The sequence below is a fragment of the Phocoena sinus genome, chromosome 2 (assembly GCF_008692025.1).
Source record: "Phocoena sinus isolate mPhoSin1 chromosome 2, mPhoSin1.pri, whole genome shotgun sequence".
In the NCBI taxonomy this organism is placed as follows: Eukaryota; Metazoa; Chordata; class Mammalia; order Artiodactyla; family Phocoenidae; genus Phocoena; species Phocoena sinus.
In genome coordinates, this window is record NC_045764.1 from 86311679 (window position 1) to 86330508 (window position 18830).

An 18830-nucleotide genomic window follows, 5' to 3' on the forward strand; every position below is an offset into this window, starting at 1 on the left:
TGTTCTCCTCAAATGGCTTAAACAGATTTTTTCTTAAAGGTAGGAAAACTCCCTAAGTGAGAGCTCCATGTCACATGCAGGCTAAAGTCCAAATTTTTCAGCTCAGATAATATAACGGGGAAAGATAAAGAGAGGGAAATGCCATAGGACAGAAAGTAATGAATGAAGAAGAGCCACACTTCCAGAAAAAAAGGAAATGGAGGGAAGAACCGGTAGAGAAGAAGATATTTGTGGATGCTTGTCTTTTCCTCAAAGTGTAAAAACCAAAACTTTCATTATTATATTTCACAATGATTCTAATATATTATTTTGATATTAAGATATAACCTATTATATTATAAGTATTGTATAATGGAAGCTTTGGTTTATTATTACATTTATTATTACAGCATTACAGCATTATTACATAATGCTGTTGTTATAATTATCATATTATGAAAGACTTTTATAAGGCCTTTTTAGTTCAATTCGTCAAAAAGAATTGGAAATCACACTTCTTGCCTTTGAAGAATTTATCAGAGAGAAATTTCTTAAGTTCAAAGGGGGTTAGAAGACTCCTTCCCATCTTAAGAGACCACTTCCCAACAGTGCAAAAGGAAGTAGGTTAATGCTGAAATAGTGTCAATGAAAATTAGTTACTGAACACCATTTTGTGTTTAAAAGGCAGGAAATTAAGGCAGCTCCTTTTATGAATTTGTGGCTGTACATTCTTTCCAGATGAGGATGAGTGTGAAGAGGGTAAACATGATTGTGCAGAAAAACAGATGGAATGCAAGAACCTCATTGGCACATACATCTGCATCTGTGGACCTGGGTATCAGCGAAGACCCGATGGAGAAGGCTGCGTAGGTAAGGGCGTCCCCACCGGAGGAGCTTTGAATGAGTGGGAAAGGACAAAGGACAGAAGAGACGTGGGCTCTGAGTCTTTGTGGACACTGTGTTCTTCTTGCCTCTCTTACCTCATCTCATGACTTCCTGTAGAGGTCCCCTTGCCTCTCGATTATCTATGAATTCCACCAGCACCATCATCCTCTTCCTCTGGGCTGGCCTTTGCCTGCTTTCTAGGCCCATTTTGCTGCCAGGATTAGAGGACCAGGTATTCCCTCTAGCCCCTTCCTTTACTGTTTTTATACTCCTTTGTTGTTTTGGGGTCAGTTCTTTCCCCCACATTGCAATACCTCTCTATTGACTTAACTTTCTACTACCACCACCCTGACATTGAGTCCAGATGCCCGGTCCCTGTGGCCCGGGAGCATCACTAGACCACGGGGATCTACATCCAGAGAAACTGGTCTTGTCTAGATTGAGGCCCAGGCGCTGGTATTTTTTAAAGCTCCCCAGGTGATTCTAATGTGCCTTCAGCCTTGAAAACCACAGTAGACCAGGGATTGGCAAACCACAGCTCTAGGGCCGAATTCAGCCTGGCAGTCCGCCAGCTGTCTTTGTAAATAGACTCATATTGGAACTCAGCTGTAACCATTCATTATTTTCCATGGCTGTCTTCATGCTACAATAGCAGAGCAGAGTGGAGCAGTTGTAACAAGAGATCACATGGCCTGCAAAGCCTAAACTGTTGACTGTATATTATATGGTAATACTATAACATTACTGTTACTTACAGAAAAAGTTTCCTGACCTCTGCTTTAGTCAGTAAATATAGGAAACAAATACTAGAAAACTCCCACATGTATCCTTTTCCTTTTTAATATTCAATCACATCAGGAAAGTATATTTTATGTTGGTCAAGAAGCTTAAGAACCTCATTGTCCTCTTACTCTGTAAGACACAGAATTAAACGGAAGTTGAAGAGCAGACTTCCAAAGCACAGAAAAAGCATGTGGATTTAAGATCACACACTGGAGCTTCTGGGGTCAGTGGTTTTCAGCCTCAGGTGCACACTGGAATTACTCGGAGAGCTCAGGTTCCACCTCACATATTCTGATTTAATTGGTATCAGGGTGGCCTTGGCATTGGGAATTTTGAGCTGTTTTAACGCTGTTCTGAATGTCACCTTCCAAGCCTCTGCCTCTCCTCAGGAGACCTCTGCCTCAGGGGCTTGAAACTATTCTCAGTTGGACGCGCCTAGGCAAATTACTTTACGGTCTTTCTAAACAATCGTAAGACTCTCCAGCTATTTTAAGGCTTTTTTTAAACCTGGGAGACTGAATTATATGATTCCTTAATATTACTGAAGTATTATAATAAGCGTAATCTACACTGAATCAGAAGATTAGTATAGATGAACTCCCTCAGGTCAAAACTGACCATCACAGACATTATTCTAGTGAAGTACTGTAATTTTCTTTAACAGATTGATCTCAGGGTTCTTTTTCCTTCATTTAAAATAATCCTTTGAGAATCCTCTACATGTACAGATATGGGAAGTTTTAAATTTTATTAAGTGAAAAATTTAAATGTACCTAAAATGCTACCATCTGTTTAAGTATATAAAAATGCCATCAATTATGTTTTTAAAAGGGTAGAGGTACATGCACGAATGGTTGTATTTGTTTGTATGGGCATAATTCATCTCTAGAAGGATACTTTAGAAACTGGCAGTAGCACTGGTTGCTTCCCAGGAGGGGAGTTTGGTGGCTGGGGAAAGGGGAGGGAGGGGCACATTTGCTGAATATTCTTCTGTACCTTTTGGATTTGGAACGACGTGAATAGGTTACCTATTCACAAACTAAATTTTTAAAAGAAAAAGAATCCATCTTTGTACAAAGCAGACAGATGACTCCTCTTGTTTTTGGCCCTTCAATTAAACCACACAGATGAGAATGAATGTCAGACCAAGCCTGGGATCTGTGAGAATGGGCGCTGCCTCAACACCAGGGGGAGCTATACCTGCGAGTGCAATGATGGCTTCACAGCCAGCCCCACCCAGGATGAGTGCCTTGGTGAGTACAGATGACAGGATGCTTTTGTAACCCCCCACTGGGACACTTGAAACCAGATCTCTTATTTGAAATGATAGAAACTTAAAAATGTTCATATTTTGGAGATGACTCAATGACCGTGTTTGTCCACTGGGTTTAGCACCACCCTGCCACTAACTTCTTCCTTTGCTAACTGTATCATTGAATCACTTGCTTGGAATTTCTTTCTCAGCTCCCTTTTTAAGCCCTTGATGCTCAGGATCAGTTTCCAAGTGTTTCTCTGCCCCTCTCTAGAGAATGACTATTCCCCCATATTTCTGGGAGCAGATAGAGTGATAATCTTGTCCAGGCCAAGGCCTTTCTGCCCGCTTACTGAATTTCTTGTCTCTCTTGTTTTCCCCAGATGTCATCCTTTCTCTCTTACTGCCGCTTCCAGCTTTCCCTTCTTGCTCCTTCTCACCCAGGGTAAAGTGTTAACATCCTTCTTGGGTTTTATATCTGACCAAATTCTGAATACCTTGTTATGCTCCTAAAATTCCCCCCAATTCTCTTTGCAATATTATGTCCCATCCAGACAACCGGGAAGGGTACTGCTTCACAGAGGTGCTCCAAAACATGTGTCAGATCGGCTCAAGCAACAGGAACCCAGTCACCAAGTCTGAATGCTGCTGCGACGGAGGGAGAGGCTGGGGTCCCCACTGTGAGATCTGCCCTTTCCAGGGCACTGTGGCTTTCAAAAAACTCTGCCCACATGGCCGAGGGTTTATGACCAACGGAGCAGGTACTTTGTTTTGTTCTGATTTTTGACCAACAGAGCAGGTACTTCATTTATGGTCCAAAAATACTTTCAGGGAATTCGTTTCATGAAGAACAGATGAGAATACAGAATCTATAATACGGGCCTGGGCTGAGTTGCATAGTATAGGTTGACAAAAAGAGGCTTCATTATGGTATTTATTTTAGATATTCAAGTTCATGTTGCTGAAGTGTCCTTGGTCTGATTAAATTGTGTGTGCTTGAGTCCCTGCCTCTGCATTACAAGTCCTCAACTTTTCAAGCCAAAGTTTGTTATAAGTCAGCTACTGGTTACTCAGAATATAATTTTTTAGATAAACTTTGGAATAAATGATCACTAAACTCCTAAACTAGTCCGCCAATGTATATTTTATCTCATAAAATTGGCTGAAATATACTGCATGAAAGAAGTATGAACAACGCTGATACACAGTCAGCCTTCCATATCTGTAGGTTCCACAGCCGTAGATCCAACCAACCCTAGACTGATATCAATTTGAGGCTGATTGAACCTACAGTGCCAGCTATACTATGCCATTTTATACAAGGGACTTGAGCGTCCATGGATTTTGGTATCAGTGAGGGGGTCCTGGAACCAATGCCCTGGATATGGAGGGGCGATTGTATTGGCAATTAAGACAATTGCCTCTGGGAAACTGCAAGTTGCTTGACCTTGCGAGGGATGAGGAGGCTGTTGAGGTGTCTGAGGCAACTCTGAAAAAAAATTTCAGGATTATGTTTATCAACTGAAATTGTTTTTAGTCTCATGAAAGAGAAAGGAGAAAGACTTTTTGAGCTCCTTGGGAGGAAATTAGAAGTGAGAGGAGAAGAGATTAAAGAAAGATTTGTGTTCATGTTAGAAAGATGTGGCTAACGGTGGAATAACAGAACTGGATGTGGTAAGAGACAGAATAGATAAGATGGAATGACCAAAAGCAGTTTATGATTCTTTGGAGGATATGAAAATGAGATGGTGGAAAGACTTTTCTTGAGACCAGTGTGGGTATGCTAAATTGCATTTCAGAGTAAACTTGAAAAAATCAGGAAAAATAAGAGCTGTTGATTGATAGAAAATGGTTACTTGGCAATCAATCAAAGGCTAAGAACTCACTTGGTATTGGCATCCCGCCAAGCAGTAAGGAAATAGATGGGTCAAGATATGGGGGACGGTGTCTTTAATGCCCAATAGTACATATTGACCAAATCTTTCTCCCTGTGGTGGAGCTGTGAATGAGGGTCTCTCTTCCCTAGCAGGCTGCAAAAACTCAGCCCAGTGATCCACTGATGCCTCCCTCGACCAAAGGAGGGAAGTTTGGTCCCACTTCCCCAGTAGTATGCAATCTGTTATTTTTCAGGATTAACTTTAAACACAACAAAAAGAATAGAAAGAAAACTTTCCTTATTTTGGACATACACTATTAGAAGAAAATGGGATTTCCTTACCAAAGGATCTTCTGCTGAGATGTCTGGAGGAGGCAAGCTCGATGGCATGAGATGGAGCATGGAGTTAGATATGTCTAGATGTTGTTCTCTGGACCCAATGGAGAAAAACAATATAAATTTAGAAGAGCAATTATTAAGTTTTCCCCTATAGTCTAATAAAGTTATTCATTTCCCTTTCAATACAGTTACCATTACAGATGAAACGTATGCTGTCATCCCTTTGGTTTAATTCCTTAGGTCCATAATATAGTCACACAGTTTTAGTATTTATAGTGAAGTGACCCCTATGTATGAATGTTGTCCATTTTATAATGTCTTTCTCATTTTACTTTCTACTCATTATAGATATTGATGAGTGCAAGGTTATTCATGATGTTTGCCGGAATGGGGAATGCGTCAATGACAGAGGATCATATCACTGCATTTGTAAAACTGGCTATACTCCAGATATAACCGGAACTGCCTGCGTAGGTAAGTGCTCTATTTCTGATGCTCAGGTTTATTCCCAGGTGGAAATTGTACATTATGGTGGAAAAAAAAAAAAACCCTCAAACTAAAAATCTAAAAAGCCTGTGTAATTTCGTAAGGAAATGTAAGACAGTGATCAAAGACTACACAGAATTTACTTTTTCCTTCCTCAAAACTAGGATTCTTTGTTAGATGCTGTGGGTATTGAGCATTTAGGCATCTTTTTAGATGGGCGGTCACATTGTATCTCTTTGATCGTAGATCTGAATGAGTGCAACCAGGCCCCCAAACCCTGCAATTTTATCTGCAAGAACACAGAAGGGAGTTACCAGTGTTCATGCCCGAAAGGCTACATTCTGCAGGAGGATGGAAGGAGCTGCAAAGGTAAAGTAGAATTTGCCTCCACCCACTCATCTGTCTCCTGGGCACATGGTCGCATTCCTTGTGCCTTTGAGGGATCCAAAGCTGAAAGACCCTCTCTGCAGGCAAGAAGTGCTTCCCTGGGCTAAGTGCCTCCCTGTGACCCACCTCCTATTCTGGTTGGAGGGAGGCTGAGGCCAGGGAGATTGCAGAGGAACAGTGGCAGCAGCCATCCTCACTGCCTGCCCCATGGGCAGCCATGGGGGACGTCCATGAGCATCTCAGACAGCAGGGCCAGCTCTCCAAGGCTCAAGTGAATCAGATACCTGATCACATTAATGCAATAAATAGAAAACAGAAAGGATTTTTTTTAAAAGGATTTAATCAGTCTATTCAGTAACTATATAGCCCAGTATGGTCCGGCCTACCTCAGGTTAATCAGTGCCATGATCCTAGAGAACACTGTGCCTAATTAAGTAAACACTTTGTCTAGGTTTTTGTTCTGCAAAATAGGGCCATTCCTGACCCCCAGCAGCTTATTTGAGACACAGATATTACAAAGAATCAAGATACATCAAACTCTCTGCAGAAATTCCTGATCAACCAGAAGTTAGCCTTTGCAAAATTATATTGGTATAAATTTGTTCTTGTAATAAGAACTTCACATATTGAGTGAACAGCACAAGCGAGTCAGACTCAAGGATAATTTGAAGAAGGAAAGGTAGACCAGATGGCAGAATAAGAGTTCGTGTGTTCTGCCATGAAGACTGGGAGGAGGCAAAGGGAAGTAAAGGAAGTTAAATGGTAGGATGGAGTGGAAGAGGAGAGCAAAGAGAAGAGAAGTAGAGCCATCAACGCTTTTCCTCTGTCTGCTGAAAGGGGGTGAGTTAAGAGGCAGGTAATACAGGATAACATATGGACAATGCTTGAAATTTTCCTGTGTAGTACAAGTCCTATGCAATCCTGCAGTATGGGGAGAGGAAGTTGAGAGCTACTCAAAAAATCTGCCTTAAAACATAGAACTTATTCTACACATCTGTGGATCACAGTGAGTTCTGGGCAGCGTGAGGCTACAGCTCACAGCCACAAACTTATTTGTGTAAATGAAAAACCAACTTCAGGGGGAAAATGTCTCTCAGTGTGTATACTAACTGTACGAATCAAAACAAATTTACAGCATCTTTCTAACTTGTGGGGGCAGAAAATCCTAAAAATTTCTAGCAATTAAGAGATGGAAAATGAAAATAAATTAAATGTATAGTAGTAGTTATGTTTTTACAATGTATTAATATGAAAAACACCTGTAATACTCTGATTTTAGGAATACAAAAAAAATTTTACACATCTACTTACAATATAAGACTCTTTCTCCTATTTTTCTCATAAGGTCTAAATTCTTCTACATACTTGGCATATATGACTAAATATCAAAATGAGTGGTGCAGATACATGGATTATTGAAACGGAGGAAAGAGGCTAGAAGGATGACCCCAGGGGAAATGAAGGACCAGCACTTACCCCATGAGAGATGGGTAGGAACCCAGTAAGAGGAAAGAAGGGGATTCTTGGATGTGAAAACAGCAAGTGTTGCTGTTCTTAATGGTGTAGTTAAAGATAGTATTGTAAGGTTGGAGGCAGAGACAAGATGGTGGGTTAGAAGGATGTGACCTCACCTCTTCTTACAAAAACACCAAAATCACAACTGCCTGCTGAACAGCTATTCACAAAAAAAACCCACTGGAACCTACCAAAAAATATACAGTAAGTCCCCTACATATGAATGGTTTCCATTCCGAGAGTGCGTTCGTAAGTCTGATTTGTCCATAAGTCCAACAAAGTTAGCCTAGGTACACAACTAACACAATCAGCTATATAGTACTGTACTGTAATAGTTTTATAATACTTTGCACACAAATAATACATAAGAAAACAAACACAAAAAATAAAACATTTTTAAGCCTACAGTACAGAACCTTGAAAAGTACAGTAGTACCAGCTACACCAGTGCTGTTTTTACACTTGCTTCCAGACATCCTGGTCTTGAAATAAAGATACTGTACAGTACTGTATTCTATACAGTACTGTACAGTAAAGTACACAAAAGCACAACCACTTGTAGGGGATGCACACACAATGTACACCAAACACATGAACTAAGTTACATGATCGATTGGACATGTGAATGCACATTTGCATCTTTGAAAGTTCGCAACTTGAAGGTTCATATGTAGGGGACTTACTGTATCCTACATCCAAAGACAAAGAAGAAGCCAGAATGAGATGGTAGGAGGAGCGCAATCGCAATGAAATCAAATCACACACACACTGGGTAGGTGACCCACAAACTGGAAAATAATTATACCACAGAAGTTCTCCCACAGGAGTGAAAGTTCTGAGCCCGACACTGGCTCCCCAGCCTGGGGGTCTGGCAACGCAAAGAGGATCCCCAGAGAAACTGGCTTTGAAGGCCAGTGGGGTTTGACTGCAGGAATTCTACAGGACTGGGGAAAACAGAAAATCTGCTCTGGGAGGTGCACACAAGATCTCATGCGCACCAGGACCCAGGGAAAAAAGCAGTGACCTCATAAGAACCTGGGCCAGACCTACCTGCTGGTAACTGGAGGGGTCTCCTGCAGAGGTAGGGGTGACTGTGGTTCACAGTGGGGACAAACACTGGAGGTGGTGGTTCTGAAGAGTACTGATTGGCGTGAGCCCTCCTGGACACTGCCTTTATCTCACCAAGACCTGGCCCCACCCAACAGCCTGTAGGCTCCAGTGCTGGGACACCTCAGGCCAAACAACCAACAGGGCAGAAACACAGCCCCAGCCATCAACAGATAGGCTGCATAAAGTCTTCCTGAGTAACTGCCCACTAAACACACCCCCTGACACAGCACTGCCTACCAGAGGGATAAGACACACCTCCACCCACCAGTGGGCAGGAACCAGTCCCTCCCATCAGGAAACCTGCACAAGCCTCTTAGGTCTCATCCACCAGGGGGCAGACAGCAGAAGAAGAACTACAACCCTGCAGCCTGCAGAATGGAAACCACAATCAATCACAAAAAGTTAGACAAAATGAGACAGCGGAATATGTCCCAGATGAAGGAACAAGATAAAATCCCAGAAGAACTAAATGAAGTGGAGATAGGCAATTACTCTGAAAAAGAATTCAGAGTAATGATAGTAAAGATGATCTAAGATCTTGGAAAGAGTGGAGGCATATATTGTGAAGATACAAGAAATGTTTAACAAAGACCTGGAAGAACTAAAGAACAATCAGAGATGAACAATACAATAACTGAAATAAAAAATACACTAGAAGGGATCAATAGCAGAATAAGTGAGGCAGAAGAACGGATGAGTGAGCTGGAAGACAGAATGGTGGAAATCACTGCCATGGAACACAATAAAGAAAAAAGAATGAAAAGAAATGAAGACAGTCTAAGAGACCTCTGGGACAACATTAAATGCACCAACATTTGCATTATAGGGGTCCTAGAAGGATAAAAGAGAGAGAAAGGACCTGAGAAAATATTTGAGGAGATAAATAGCTGAAAACTGCCCTAACATGGGAAAGGAAACAGTCACCCAAGTCCAGGAAGCACAGAGAGTCCCAGGCAGGATAAACCCAAGGAGGAACACACCGAGACACAGAGTAATCAAACTGACAAAAAGTAAACACAAAGAAAAAATATTAAAAGCAAGAGGAGAAAAGAAACAACATACAAGGAAACTCTCAGCTAATTTCTCAGCAGAAACTCTGCAGGCCAGAAGGGAGTGGCACAATATATTTAAAGTGATGAAAGGGAAGAACCTACAACTAAGAACACTCTACCCAGCAAGGCTGTCATTCATATTCAGAGAAATCAGAAGCTTTACAGACAAACAAAAGTTAAGAGAATTCAGCACCACCAAACCAGCTTTGCAAAAAATGCAAAAGGAACTTCTCTAGGCTGAAAAGAAAAGGCCACAACTAGAAACAAGAAAATTATGAATGGAAAAGCTCACTGGTAAAGGCAAACATACAGTAAAGGTAGGAAATCACCTACACCCAAAGAGGATATCAAAACGAGCAATGGTGAGAGAGGAGAGTACAAATGCAGGATATTGGAAATGCATTTGAAATTAAAAGACCAGCAACTTAAAACAACCTTGTTTATATATAGACTGCTATATGAAAACCTCATGGTAACCACAAACTGAAAATCTGCAATAGATACACACACAAAAAAGAAAGAGGAATCCAAGAGAACAGAAGAGGAAGGGAAGACAAAAGACCCTCAAAAACAAAGCCAAAACAGTTTTTAAAACAGCAATAAGAACATACATATCGATAATTACCTTAAGTGTAAATGGATTAAATTCTCCAACTGAAAGATGTAAACTGGCCGAATGGATAGAAAAACAAGACCCGTATATACACTGTCCACAAGACACCCACTTCATATCTAGGGACACATACAGACTGAAAATGAGGGGTTGGAAAAGGTATTCCATGCAAATGGAAATCAAAAGAAAGGTGGTAGTAATACTCATTTCAGACAAGATACACTTTAAAATAAAGACTGTATAAAGACTGTTACAAGAGACAAAGACAAAGGAGGACACTACATAATGATCAAGGGATCAATCGAAGATATAACAGTTGTAAATATATGTGCACCCAACATAGGAGCACCTCAGTATATAAGGCAAATACTTACAGCCATAAAAGGAGAAATTGACAGTAACACAATACTAGTGGGGGACTTTAACACCCCATTTTCATCAATGGAGAGAGAATCCAGACAGGAAATCAGTAAGAAAACATAGGTCTTAAATGACACATTAGACCAGATGGACTTAATTGATAGTTACAAAGCATTTCATCTGAAAGCAACGGAATACACATTCTTCTCAAGTGCACATGGAACATTCTCCAGGATAGATCACATGCTGGGCCACAAAGTGAGCCTTAGTAAATTTAAGAAAACTGAAATCATGTAAAACATCTTTTCCAACCACAACACTATGAGATTAGAAATCAACTAAAAGAATGTGGAGGCTAAACAATATGCTACTAGGGACTTTCCTGGTAGTCCAGTGGCTAAGGCTCTGCACTCCCAATGCAGGGGGCCCGGGTTCAATCCCTGGTCAGGGAACTAGATCCCACATGGTGCAACTAAAGATCCTGCATGCCACAACTAAAAGATCCCGCAAGTAGCAACAAAGATCCCATGTGCCACAACTAAGACGCGGCACACCCAAATAAATATTTAACAATATGCTACTGAAAAACCTATGGATCACTGAAGAAATCAAAGAGGAAATCAAAAAATACCTAGAGACGAATGAAAATGGAAACACGACAGTCCAACACCTACGGGATGCAGCAAAAGCATCTCTACGAGGGAAGTTTATAGCAATACAGTCTTACCTCAGGAAACAAGAAAAATCTCAAGTAAACAACCTGACCTTACACCTAACGCAACTAGAGAAAGATGAACAAACAAAACCCAAAGTTAGTAGAAGGAAAGAAATCAAAAAGATCAGAGCAGAAATTAATGAAATAGAGATGAAGAAACAATAGAAAAGATCAATGAAACTAAAAGCTGGTTCTTTGAAAAGATAAACAAAATTGATAAACCTTTAGCCAGATTCATCAAGAAAAAAAAGGGAGAGGGCTCAAATCAATAAAATTAGAAATGAAAATGGAGAAGTTATAACTGACACCACAGAAATACAAAGTATCATAAGAGACTGCTACAAGCAACTGTATGCCAATAAAATGGACAACCTAGAAGAAACAGACAAATTCTTAGAAAGGTACAATCTCTAAAGACAGAACCAGGAAGAAACAGAAAATATGAACAGACCAATCACAAGTACTGAAATTGAAACTGATTAAAAAACCCCCAACAAACAAAAGTTCAGGACCAAATGGCTTCACAGGCAAATTCTATCAAACATTTAGAGAAGAGTTAACACCTATTCTGAAACTGTTAGAAAAAAACTGCAGAGGAAGGAACACTCCCAAACTCATTCTATGAGGCCACCATCACCCTGGTACCAAAACCAGACAAAGATACCTCCAAAAAAGAAAATTACAGGCCAATATCACTGATGAACTTAGATGTAAACATCCTTAACAAAATACTAGCAAACCAAATCCAACAATACATTAAAAGGATCATACACCATGATCAAGTGGGATTTATCCCAGGGATGCAAGGATTTTTCAATATCTGCAAATCAATCAGTGTGATACACTACATCAACAAATTGAAGAATAAAAATCATATAATCATCTCAATAGATTTGCATAAAAATCTTTGGACAAAATTCAAAACCCATTTATGATTTTAAAAAAAAGAACTCTCCAGGAATTGGGCATAGAGGGAACATACCTCAACATAATAAAGCCCATATATGATGAACCTACAGCTAACATCATATTCAATGGTGAAAAGCTGAAAGCATTTCCTCTAAGATTAGGAACCAAACAAGAATGTCCACTCTCGCCACTTCTATTCAATATAGTTGTGGAAGTCCTAGCCATAACGATCAGAGAAAAATAAGAAAGAAAAGGAATCCAAATTGGAAAAGAAGTAAAACTGTCACTGTTTGCAGATGACATGATGCTATACATAGAAAATCCTAAAGATGCTTCCAGAAAACTACTAGAGCACATCAGTGAATTTGTTAATGTTGCAGGATACAAAATTAATACACAGAAATCTGTTGCATTTCTATACATCAACAACAAAAGATCAGAAAGAGAAATAAAAGAAACAATCCCATTTATCATCGCATCAAAAAGAATAATACACCCAGGAATAAACCTACCTAAAGAGGCAAAAGAACCGTACTCCAAAAACTAAAAGACACTGATGGAAGAAATCGAAGATGACACACACAGATGGAAAGATATACCATGTTCTTGGATTGGAAGAATCAATATTGTCAAAATGACTGTACTACCCAAGGCAATCTACAGATTCATTGCAATCCCTATCAAATTACCAATGGCATTTTTCACAACTACAACAAAATATTTTAACATTTGTATGGAGACACAAAAGATCCCAAATAGACAAAACAATCTTGAGAAAGAAAAACAGAGCTGGAGGAATCAAGTATAGTCTCACTTCAGACTATACTACAATGCTACAGTCATCAAAACAGTATGGTACTGGCACAAAAACAGAACTATAGATCAATGGAACAGGATAGAAAGCCCAGAAATAAACCCATGCACTGATGGTCAATTAATCTATGATAAAAGAGGCAAGGCTATACAATGGAGAAAAGACAGTCTCTTCAATAAATGGTACCTGGAAAACTGGACAGCTACATGTAAAAGAATGAAATTAGAACAGTCTTGAACACCATACACAAAAATAAATTCAAAATGGATTAAACACCTAAATGTAAGACTTGATACCTTAAAACTCTTAAGGGAAACCATAGGCAGAACACTTTGACATAAATTGAAGCAACATCTTTTTCAATCCATCTCCTAGAGTAATGGAAGTAAAAATAAAAATAAACAAATGGGACCTAATTAAACTCAAAAGCTCTTGCACAGCAAAGGAAAAACCATAAACAAAACGAAAAGACAACCCACAGAATGGGAGAAAATATTTGCAAATGACGCGACCAACAGGGGATTAATCTCCAAAATCTACAAACACCTCATGCAGCTCTATATCAAACAAACAAACAAACTACCCAATCAAAATATGGACAAAAGATCTAAATAGACATTTCTCCAAAGAGAAATGGAGAAATGTGCCCCTTGGCCACACACATGGCCAAGAGGCACATGAAAAGATGCTCAACATCACTAATTATTAGAGAAATGCAAATCAAAACTACAGTGAGATATCATCTCACACCAGTCAGAATGGCCATCATCAAAAAGTCTACAAATAGTAAATGCTGGAGAGGGTGTGGAGAAAAGTAACCCTCCTACACTGCTGGTGGGAATGTAAATTGGTACAGCCATTATGGAAAACAGTATGGAGGTTCCTTAAAAAACTAAAAATAGAGCTACCATATGATCCAGCGATCCCACTCCTGGGCATATATCTGGAGAAAACCATGGTTCAAAAGGATACATGCACCCTAACATTCATTGCAATGCTGTTTACAATAGCCAAGACATGGAAACAACTAAATGTCCATCAATAGAGGAATGGATAAAGAAGATGTGGTACATATATACAATGGAATATTACTTAGCCATTATCAAGAATGAAATAATGCCACTTGCTGCAACATGGATAGACCTGGAGATTATCATACTAAGTGAAGTAAGTCAGACAGAAAAAGACAAATATTTCAATATGATCAACTGCTTATCAACATAAGCAATATGATATTGCTTATATGTGGAATCTAAAAAAAACATACAAATGAACTTATTTACAAAACAGAAACAGACAAACTTAGAAAACAAACTTATGGTTACCAAAGGGGAAAGGTGGGTGGGATAGATATTGGGAGTTTGGGATTGATATATATACACTACTGTATTTAAAATAGACAACCAACAAGGACTTACTCTATAGCATAGGGAACTCTGCTCAATATTCCACAATAACTTAATGGGAAAGAATTTGAAAAAGGATATATGTAAAACTGAATCACTCTGCTGTACACCTGAAAGTAACACAACGTTGTTAATCAACTATACCCCAATATGAAATAATTTTTTTTAAATCACTGAATTGTCCCCCTCACATGTTTGCAGGTAAGCTTCAGTAACCGTGTGATGGTGCTCTAGCAAGTCCCCTGGGGTCATAGAGAGGGGAGGCCACCTGCTGGCAGGAGACGTACAGCTGCCAATCATGCAGAAACCAGAAAAGCAGAAACAGCAACTCCCCAGCAATGGAAAGAGCACAGGATTGGCTCCTTTTTAAGAGATGTCAGCACTGGGAGAAATATGGGCAGTTCTTTAGTTCAGGTCCACTCCAGATATTAGTCTAGCCAGGAACTGGCACTGATTTGCAGCTCCAAGTACAGCTCTGTATACAGTGACAAAAGAAGATCACAAGAAAGGGAGGGAGGCAGGCAGAGAGCCAGGCAGGAAGGAAGGTAGGCCGATAGATTTCTAAATTCTCTGCAGTTTCTTTTTTTTTTTTTTAATTAAAATTCAACTAAAAGCTGGAACACACTTTGTATCTCTTAAAGGTTTAAAATAGCTATGGAGTTCAGAAAGAGCCAGAAGCTCTGGCAGTGAGGAAAGAGGCCTGGTCAAAGCGGAGGATTTTATTGAGAAGTGGAAAATAATGTTGGATAAATACTGTAGGCAGCCTTTAAAAAAATGCTATTGGCTTATCAGAATGATTTTTTTTTCTTTCCTTTGTTTCCTTCCTGATTACTCAATTTTGTTTTATCCAAAGGAGAATCTAAACAAAAAAGTTAGTTTTGTTTGGTTTGACCTGGTTGACCAGCTCATTTGAGAAGATTAAAAACAGCAAACAGGAAAGAACCAAGCAGAGAAATTCATTTCCACCCTCAACATTCCTTTTTTTTTTTTTTAATTTATTTATTTATTTATTTTTGGCTGTGTTGGGTCTTCATTGCTGCAGGCGGGCTTTCTCTAGTTGTGGCGAGCGGGGGCTACTCTTTGTTGCGGTGTGCAGGCTTCTCATTGTGGTGGCTTCTCTTGTTGTGGAGCACAGGCTCTAGGCGCGCGGGCTTCAGTAGTTGTGGCTTGTGGGCTCAGTAGTTGTGGCTCACGGGCTTCAGTAGTTGTGGTACACAGGCTTAGTTGCTCCGTTGCCTGTGGGATCTTCCTGGACCAGGGCTCAAACCCTGGTGTCCCAATGCCCCCTGCACTGGCAGGCAGATTCTTAACCACTGTGCCACCATGGAAGCCCAATATTTCTTTTTATATTTTAACTTGAATAGATCTTTTCAGTGCTTTGGAAATTTTTGAGAATCCTTAATCTTTTATTTCATTTTGTAATTCATTTAAATTTTATAATTTATTAGACATTTCTTTGCTGAGAAATTTCTGCGTAACTAAAGGGAATGGGTTTTTCTTGGATCCCCAAAGAAATGCATTTTTGGTCTGAATTGAAACCATGCTTTATCTTTCAAACCCTTATCTCCTGGGTTTCCTAGCCATTTGCTGTGGCTGTCTTCTGACCAGGTCATTTGCGATGTAGAAAAGAAAACTCAGAGCTGCTCCCTAGGGCAGCTTCTAGGTACCTGGGCTTCAGCTCAATTCCAATGCCCATCTTGCATTTTCTTATAGATCTTGATGAGTGTGCAACTAAGCAGCACAACTGCCAGTTCCTGTGTGTTAACACCATTGGCAGCTTCACATGTAAATGTCCTCCTGGATTTACCCAACACCATACTGCCTGCATTGGTAAGTGGGAGGGGAAAAATCCTATATGGAGTGCAGCTATTCCTCTAAGGGATTGTTTTCAAGCACTTCTGCTGTTGGAATAAGAAGATAAAACTCAAAAAAATATGTGAGTACATGTATGTGTGTCTCTGCATGTGTGCATGCGTGTATGTGAAAAGTTATTGGCCTTTTCTGAGCAAATCACCCTTCTTTCTTTCTTTTAAACAACACAAAGACAGCCTCGGGGAAGTTTCACCCTCTCCTTTCCCCCACTGCTTCTTACAGATAACAATGAATGCACCTCTGACATCAACCTGTGTGGGTCTAAGGGCATTTGCCAGAATACTCCTGGAAGCTTCACCTGTGAATGCCAGCGGGGATTCTCACTTGATCAGAGCGGTGCCAGCTGTGAAGGTGAGTGGAGCCCTTAGCTTGATCCAGCTGGTCGGTCCTTGTGGAGGTGGCCTCTGAACACCTGCAGCATCATCCTCTATGAGACATCAGAACTGAGCACAGGGGAGATGGCCAGCTGAAGATGGGAAATGTTTTCTCTAGTTTGCACGGGTCCCGTATCTTAGAGATCCATCTTTTGTCTCATGCTTGACTGTGTCCATAACACATGCTTCTCCTGAATATAACAAGACTTTTTCTGCTCAGTTGTTAATTTAGTCTAATAGGGAATGACCCAGTCAAGAAAAATAGCTAGATTCCTGAATTTAACTAATTTTCTAGTCACTAGATCCAGAGTCTTAGAAGGATTCCCTCAACGTGGATTAAATATATGAGGAATAGCTCTTCTGCTAATATAGAATTAAATGTTTTACTTATATTTTTTAGGATTTTGTTTCTGTACTGACATTTTGGTTTCTAATTCTGGCACAAATAAGGAAATATAAATAATTTACACGGCTGTCTCATAGAGTGCTCATGTACCTTGCATTAGTTTCTTCGTCATTTTTATTTGTAGACTTTACCAGGGATAGATGAATGTTTTTTTCCTTGGACTTATCAAAAGCTCCAGAGTAGATATTCTTGAAGTTTTTGGTGGTAGAATAATTTTTTAAGGATCAGATTTTTTCTTACTAAGATTGCCTTTCACTTTCATATGCTTATAAATGTTGCTTCAGAGAACACCTCTGAGACAAGCATTGATGTGACTTAAAGGCGACTCTGCCTTCCTTTTCAGATGTGGACGAGTGCGAAGGAAACCATCGCTGCCAGCATGGCTGCCAGAACATCATCGGGGGCTACAGATGCAGCTGCCCCCAGGGCTATCTCCAGCACTACCAATGGAACCAGTGTGTCGGCAAGTAGTTTTCCCTTGTTCACAAGATGAATTGCTATCAGCTCCTATGAGTCAGAAAACTGCTTTCTTTCTGAAAACTTTCAACTTGTCATTGAAGCAAATACTCATTTCAAATTGTCCGTACCTGTTGAATCCAGAAGGAAGTCACAGCCTTTGCAAAGTAGCAAACTAAGAAAAAAAGAATAACGATAAAGGGTATTTTGAGGGCGTTTGAAATGAAATGTCCCCAGAATTCCTTGACTCCCAATATCCCCTTGCTCTCCTGCTCCACTGCTAGTCATCAGCCCACACGGAGTTCTCTTCACCTTAGAGGCCAACAAAATCCTGCTTCTGACTGTAGCTTATCAGCCAGCGAGAGGCTGTTATGAGCAACTTTTGGCCAGAAGACGCAGAAGTGGTTCCATTGAGTGCTGTACATCTTTGGGGCAGAGTGCAAGCAGCAAACACAGAAAGTTTTTTTCAGGATTGCTAATTTGTTTTGAATAATAAGGGAGTCCCCTAGAATCTCCCATTAAATTGAAGCTGTCATTTTTGATTCCACAGTATCATAGGAAAATAACTCTTAATGCACATCAGAGAATCCCAACATTACAAATTTAGAGGGACCCCAAGCCATCTAGCCCAAGCCCTTTGTTTTACTGATGAAGGCTTAGAAGCCCAGGAAGGAAAGGTAGTCTGTCCTTACCGGTTCTTTGGTGGCAGGACCAGAGCTAGAACCCAAGGCTCTTAACTTCATGTTTTAGGGCTGCCTTTCTAGTGTCACCTTCACTTGTTTGCTTGTTTTTTTCATTCAGCAAGTAGCACTGCAAACTTTGTGCTCTGGTGACCTGTTTTGGCTGCCACTCTCTTGGCTACAGAGCCCTACTTAGCAAAAACAAAGAGCAACTGCCTTCTGGGTGGCTGCTCCACATTGCAACGCTTGACTTTACTCCAAATGAAGACACATTTGGCACGTGTTCATTTATCAAACGTGTGTCTCTCTCATCTGGTTTGATTCTTTACAAGATGCAGTTTTGCAGAGGTGAGTAGTGTTGGCTAAAATGACCACAGTGCTAGAGTTTAGGCTGCACAGCTTGCTGATCAGCTGTCTGGTTTTAATAAAAAGCCCTTTGTCATCAGCTCAGGAAGGTCTTGGATTTTAATCACCAGTTTCTGACACTGTTCACAGAACTTCCAGCATGAGCTTTGTTGATTCAATACCCAACATATGAGCCTATCTGCCCTTATTACGTAG

At 40.2% G+C, this 18830-nt stretch overlaps 1 protein-coding gene across 2 annotated transcripts in view; it reads left to right on the top strand.

The window, feature by feature from the left end:
* Nucleotides 1–18830, top strand: part of FBN1 (fibrillin 1) — a 275481-nt gene that overhangs the window by 227528 nt on the left and 29123 nt on the right. For both annotated transcript variants that reach the window (XM_032624190.1, XM_032624189.1), the window contains exons 56-63: nucleotides 718–849; nucleotides 2775–2900; nucleotides 3454–3660; nucleotides 5463–5588; nucleotides 5847–5969; nucleotides 16195–16311; nucleotides 16576–16704; nucleotides 17477–17596. In XM_032624190.1, coding sequence (XP_032480081.1) covers nucleotides 718–849; nucleotides 2775–2900; nucleotides 3454–3660; nucleotides 5463–5588; nucleotides 5847–5969; nucleotides 16195–16311; nucleotides 16576–16704; nucleotides 17477–17596 — 1080 coding nt within the window. The remainder of the gene's footprint in view (nucleotides 1–717; nucleotides 850–2774; nucleotides 2901–3453; nucleotides 3661–5462; nucleotides 5589–5846; nucleotides 5970–16194; nucleotides 16312–16575; nucleotides 16705–17476; nucleotides 17597–18830) is intronic.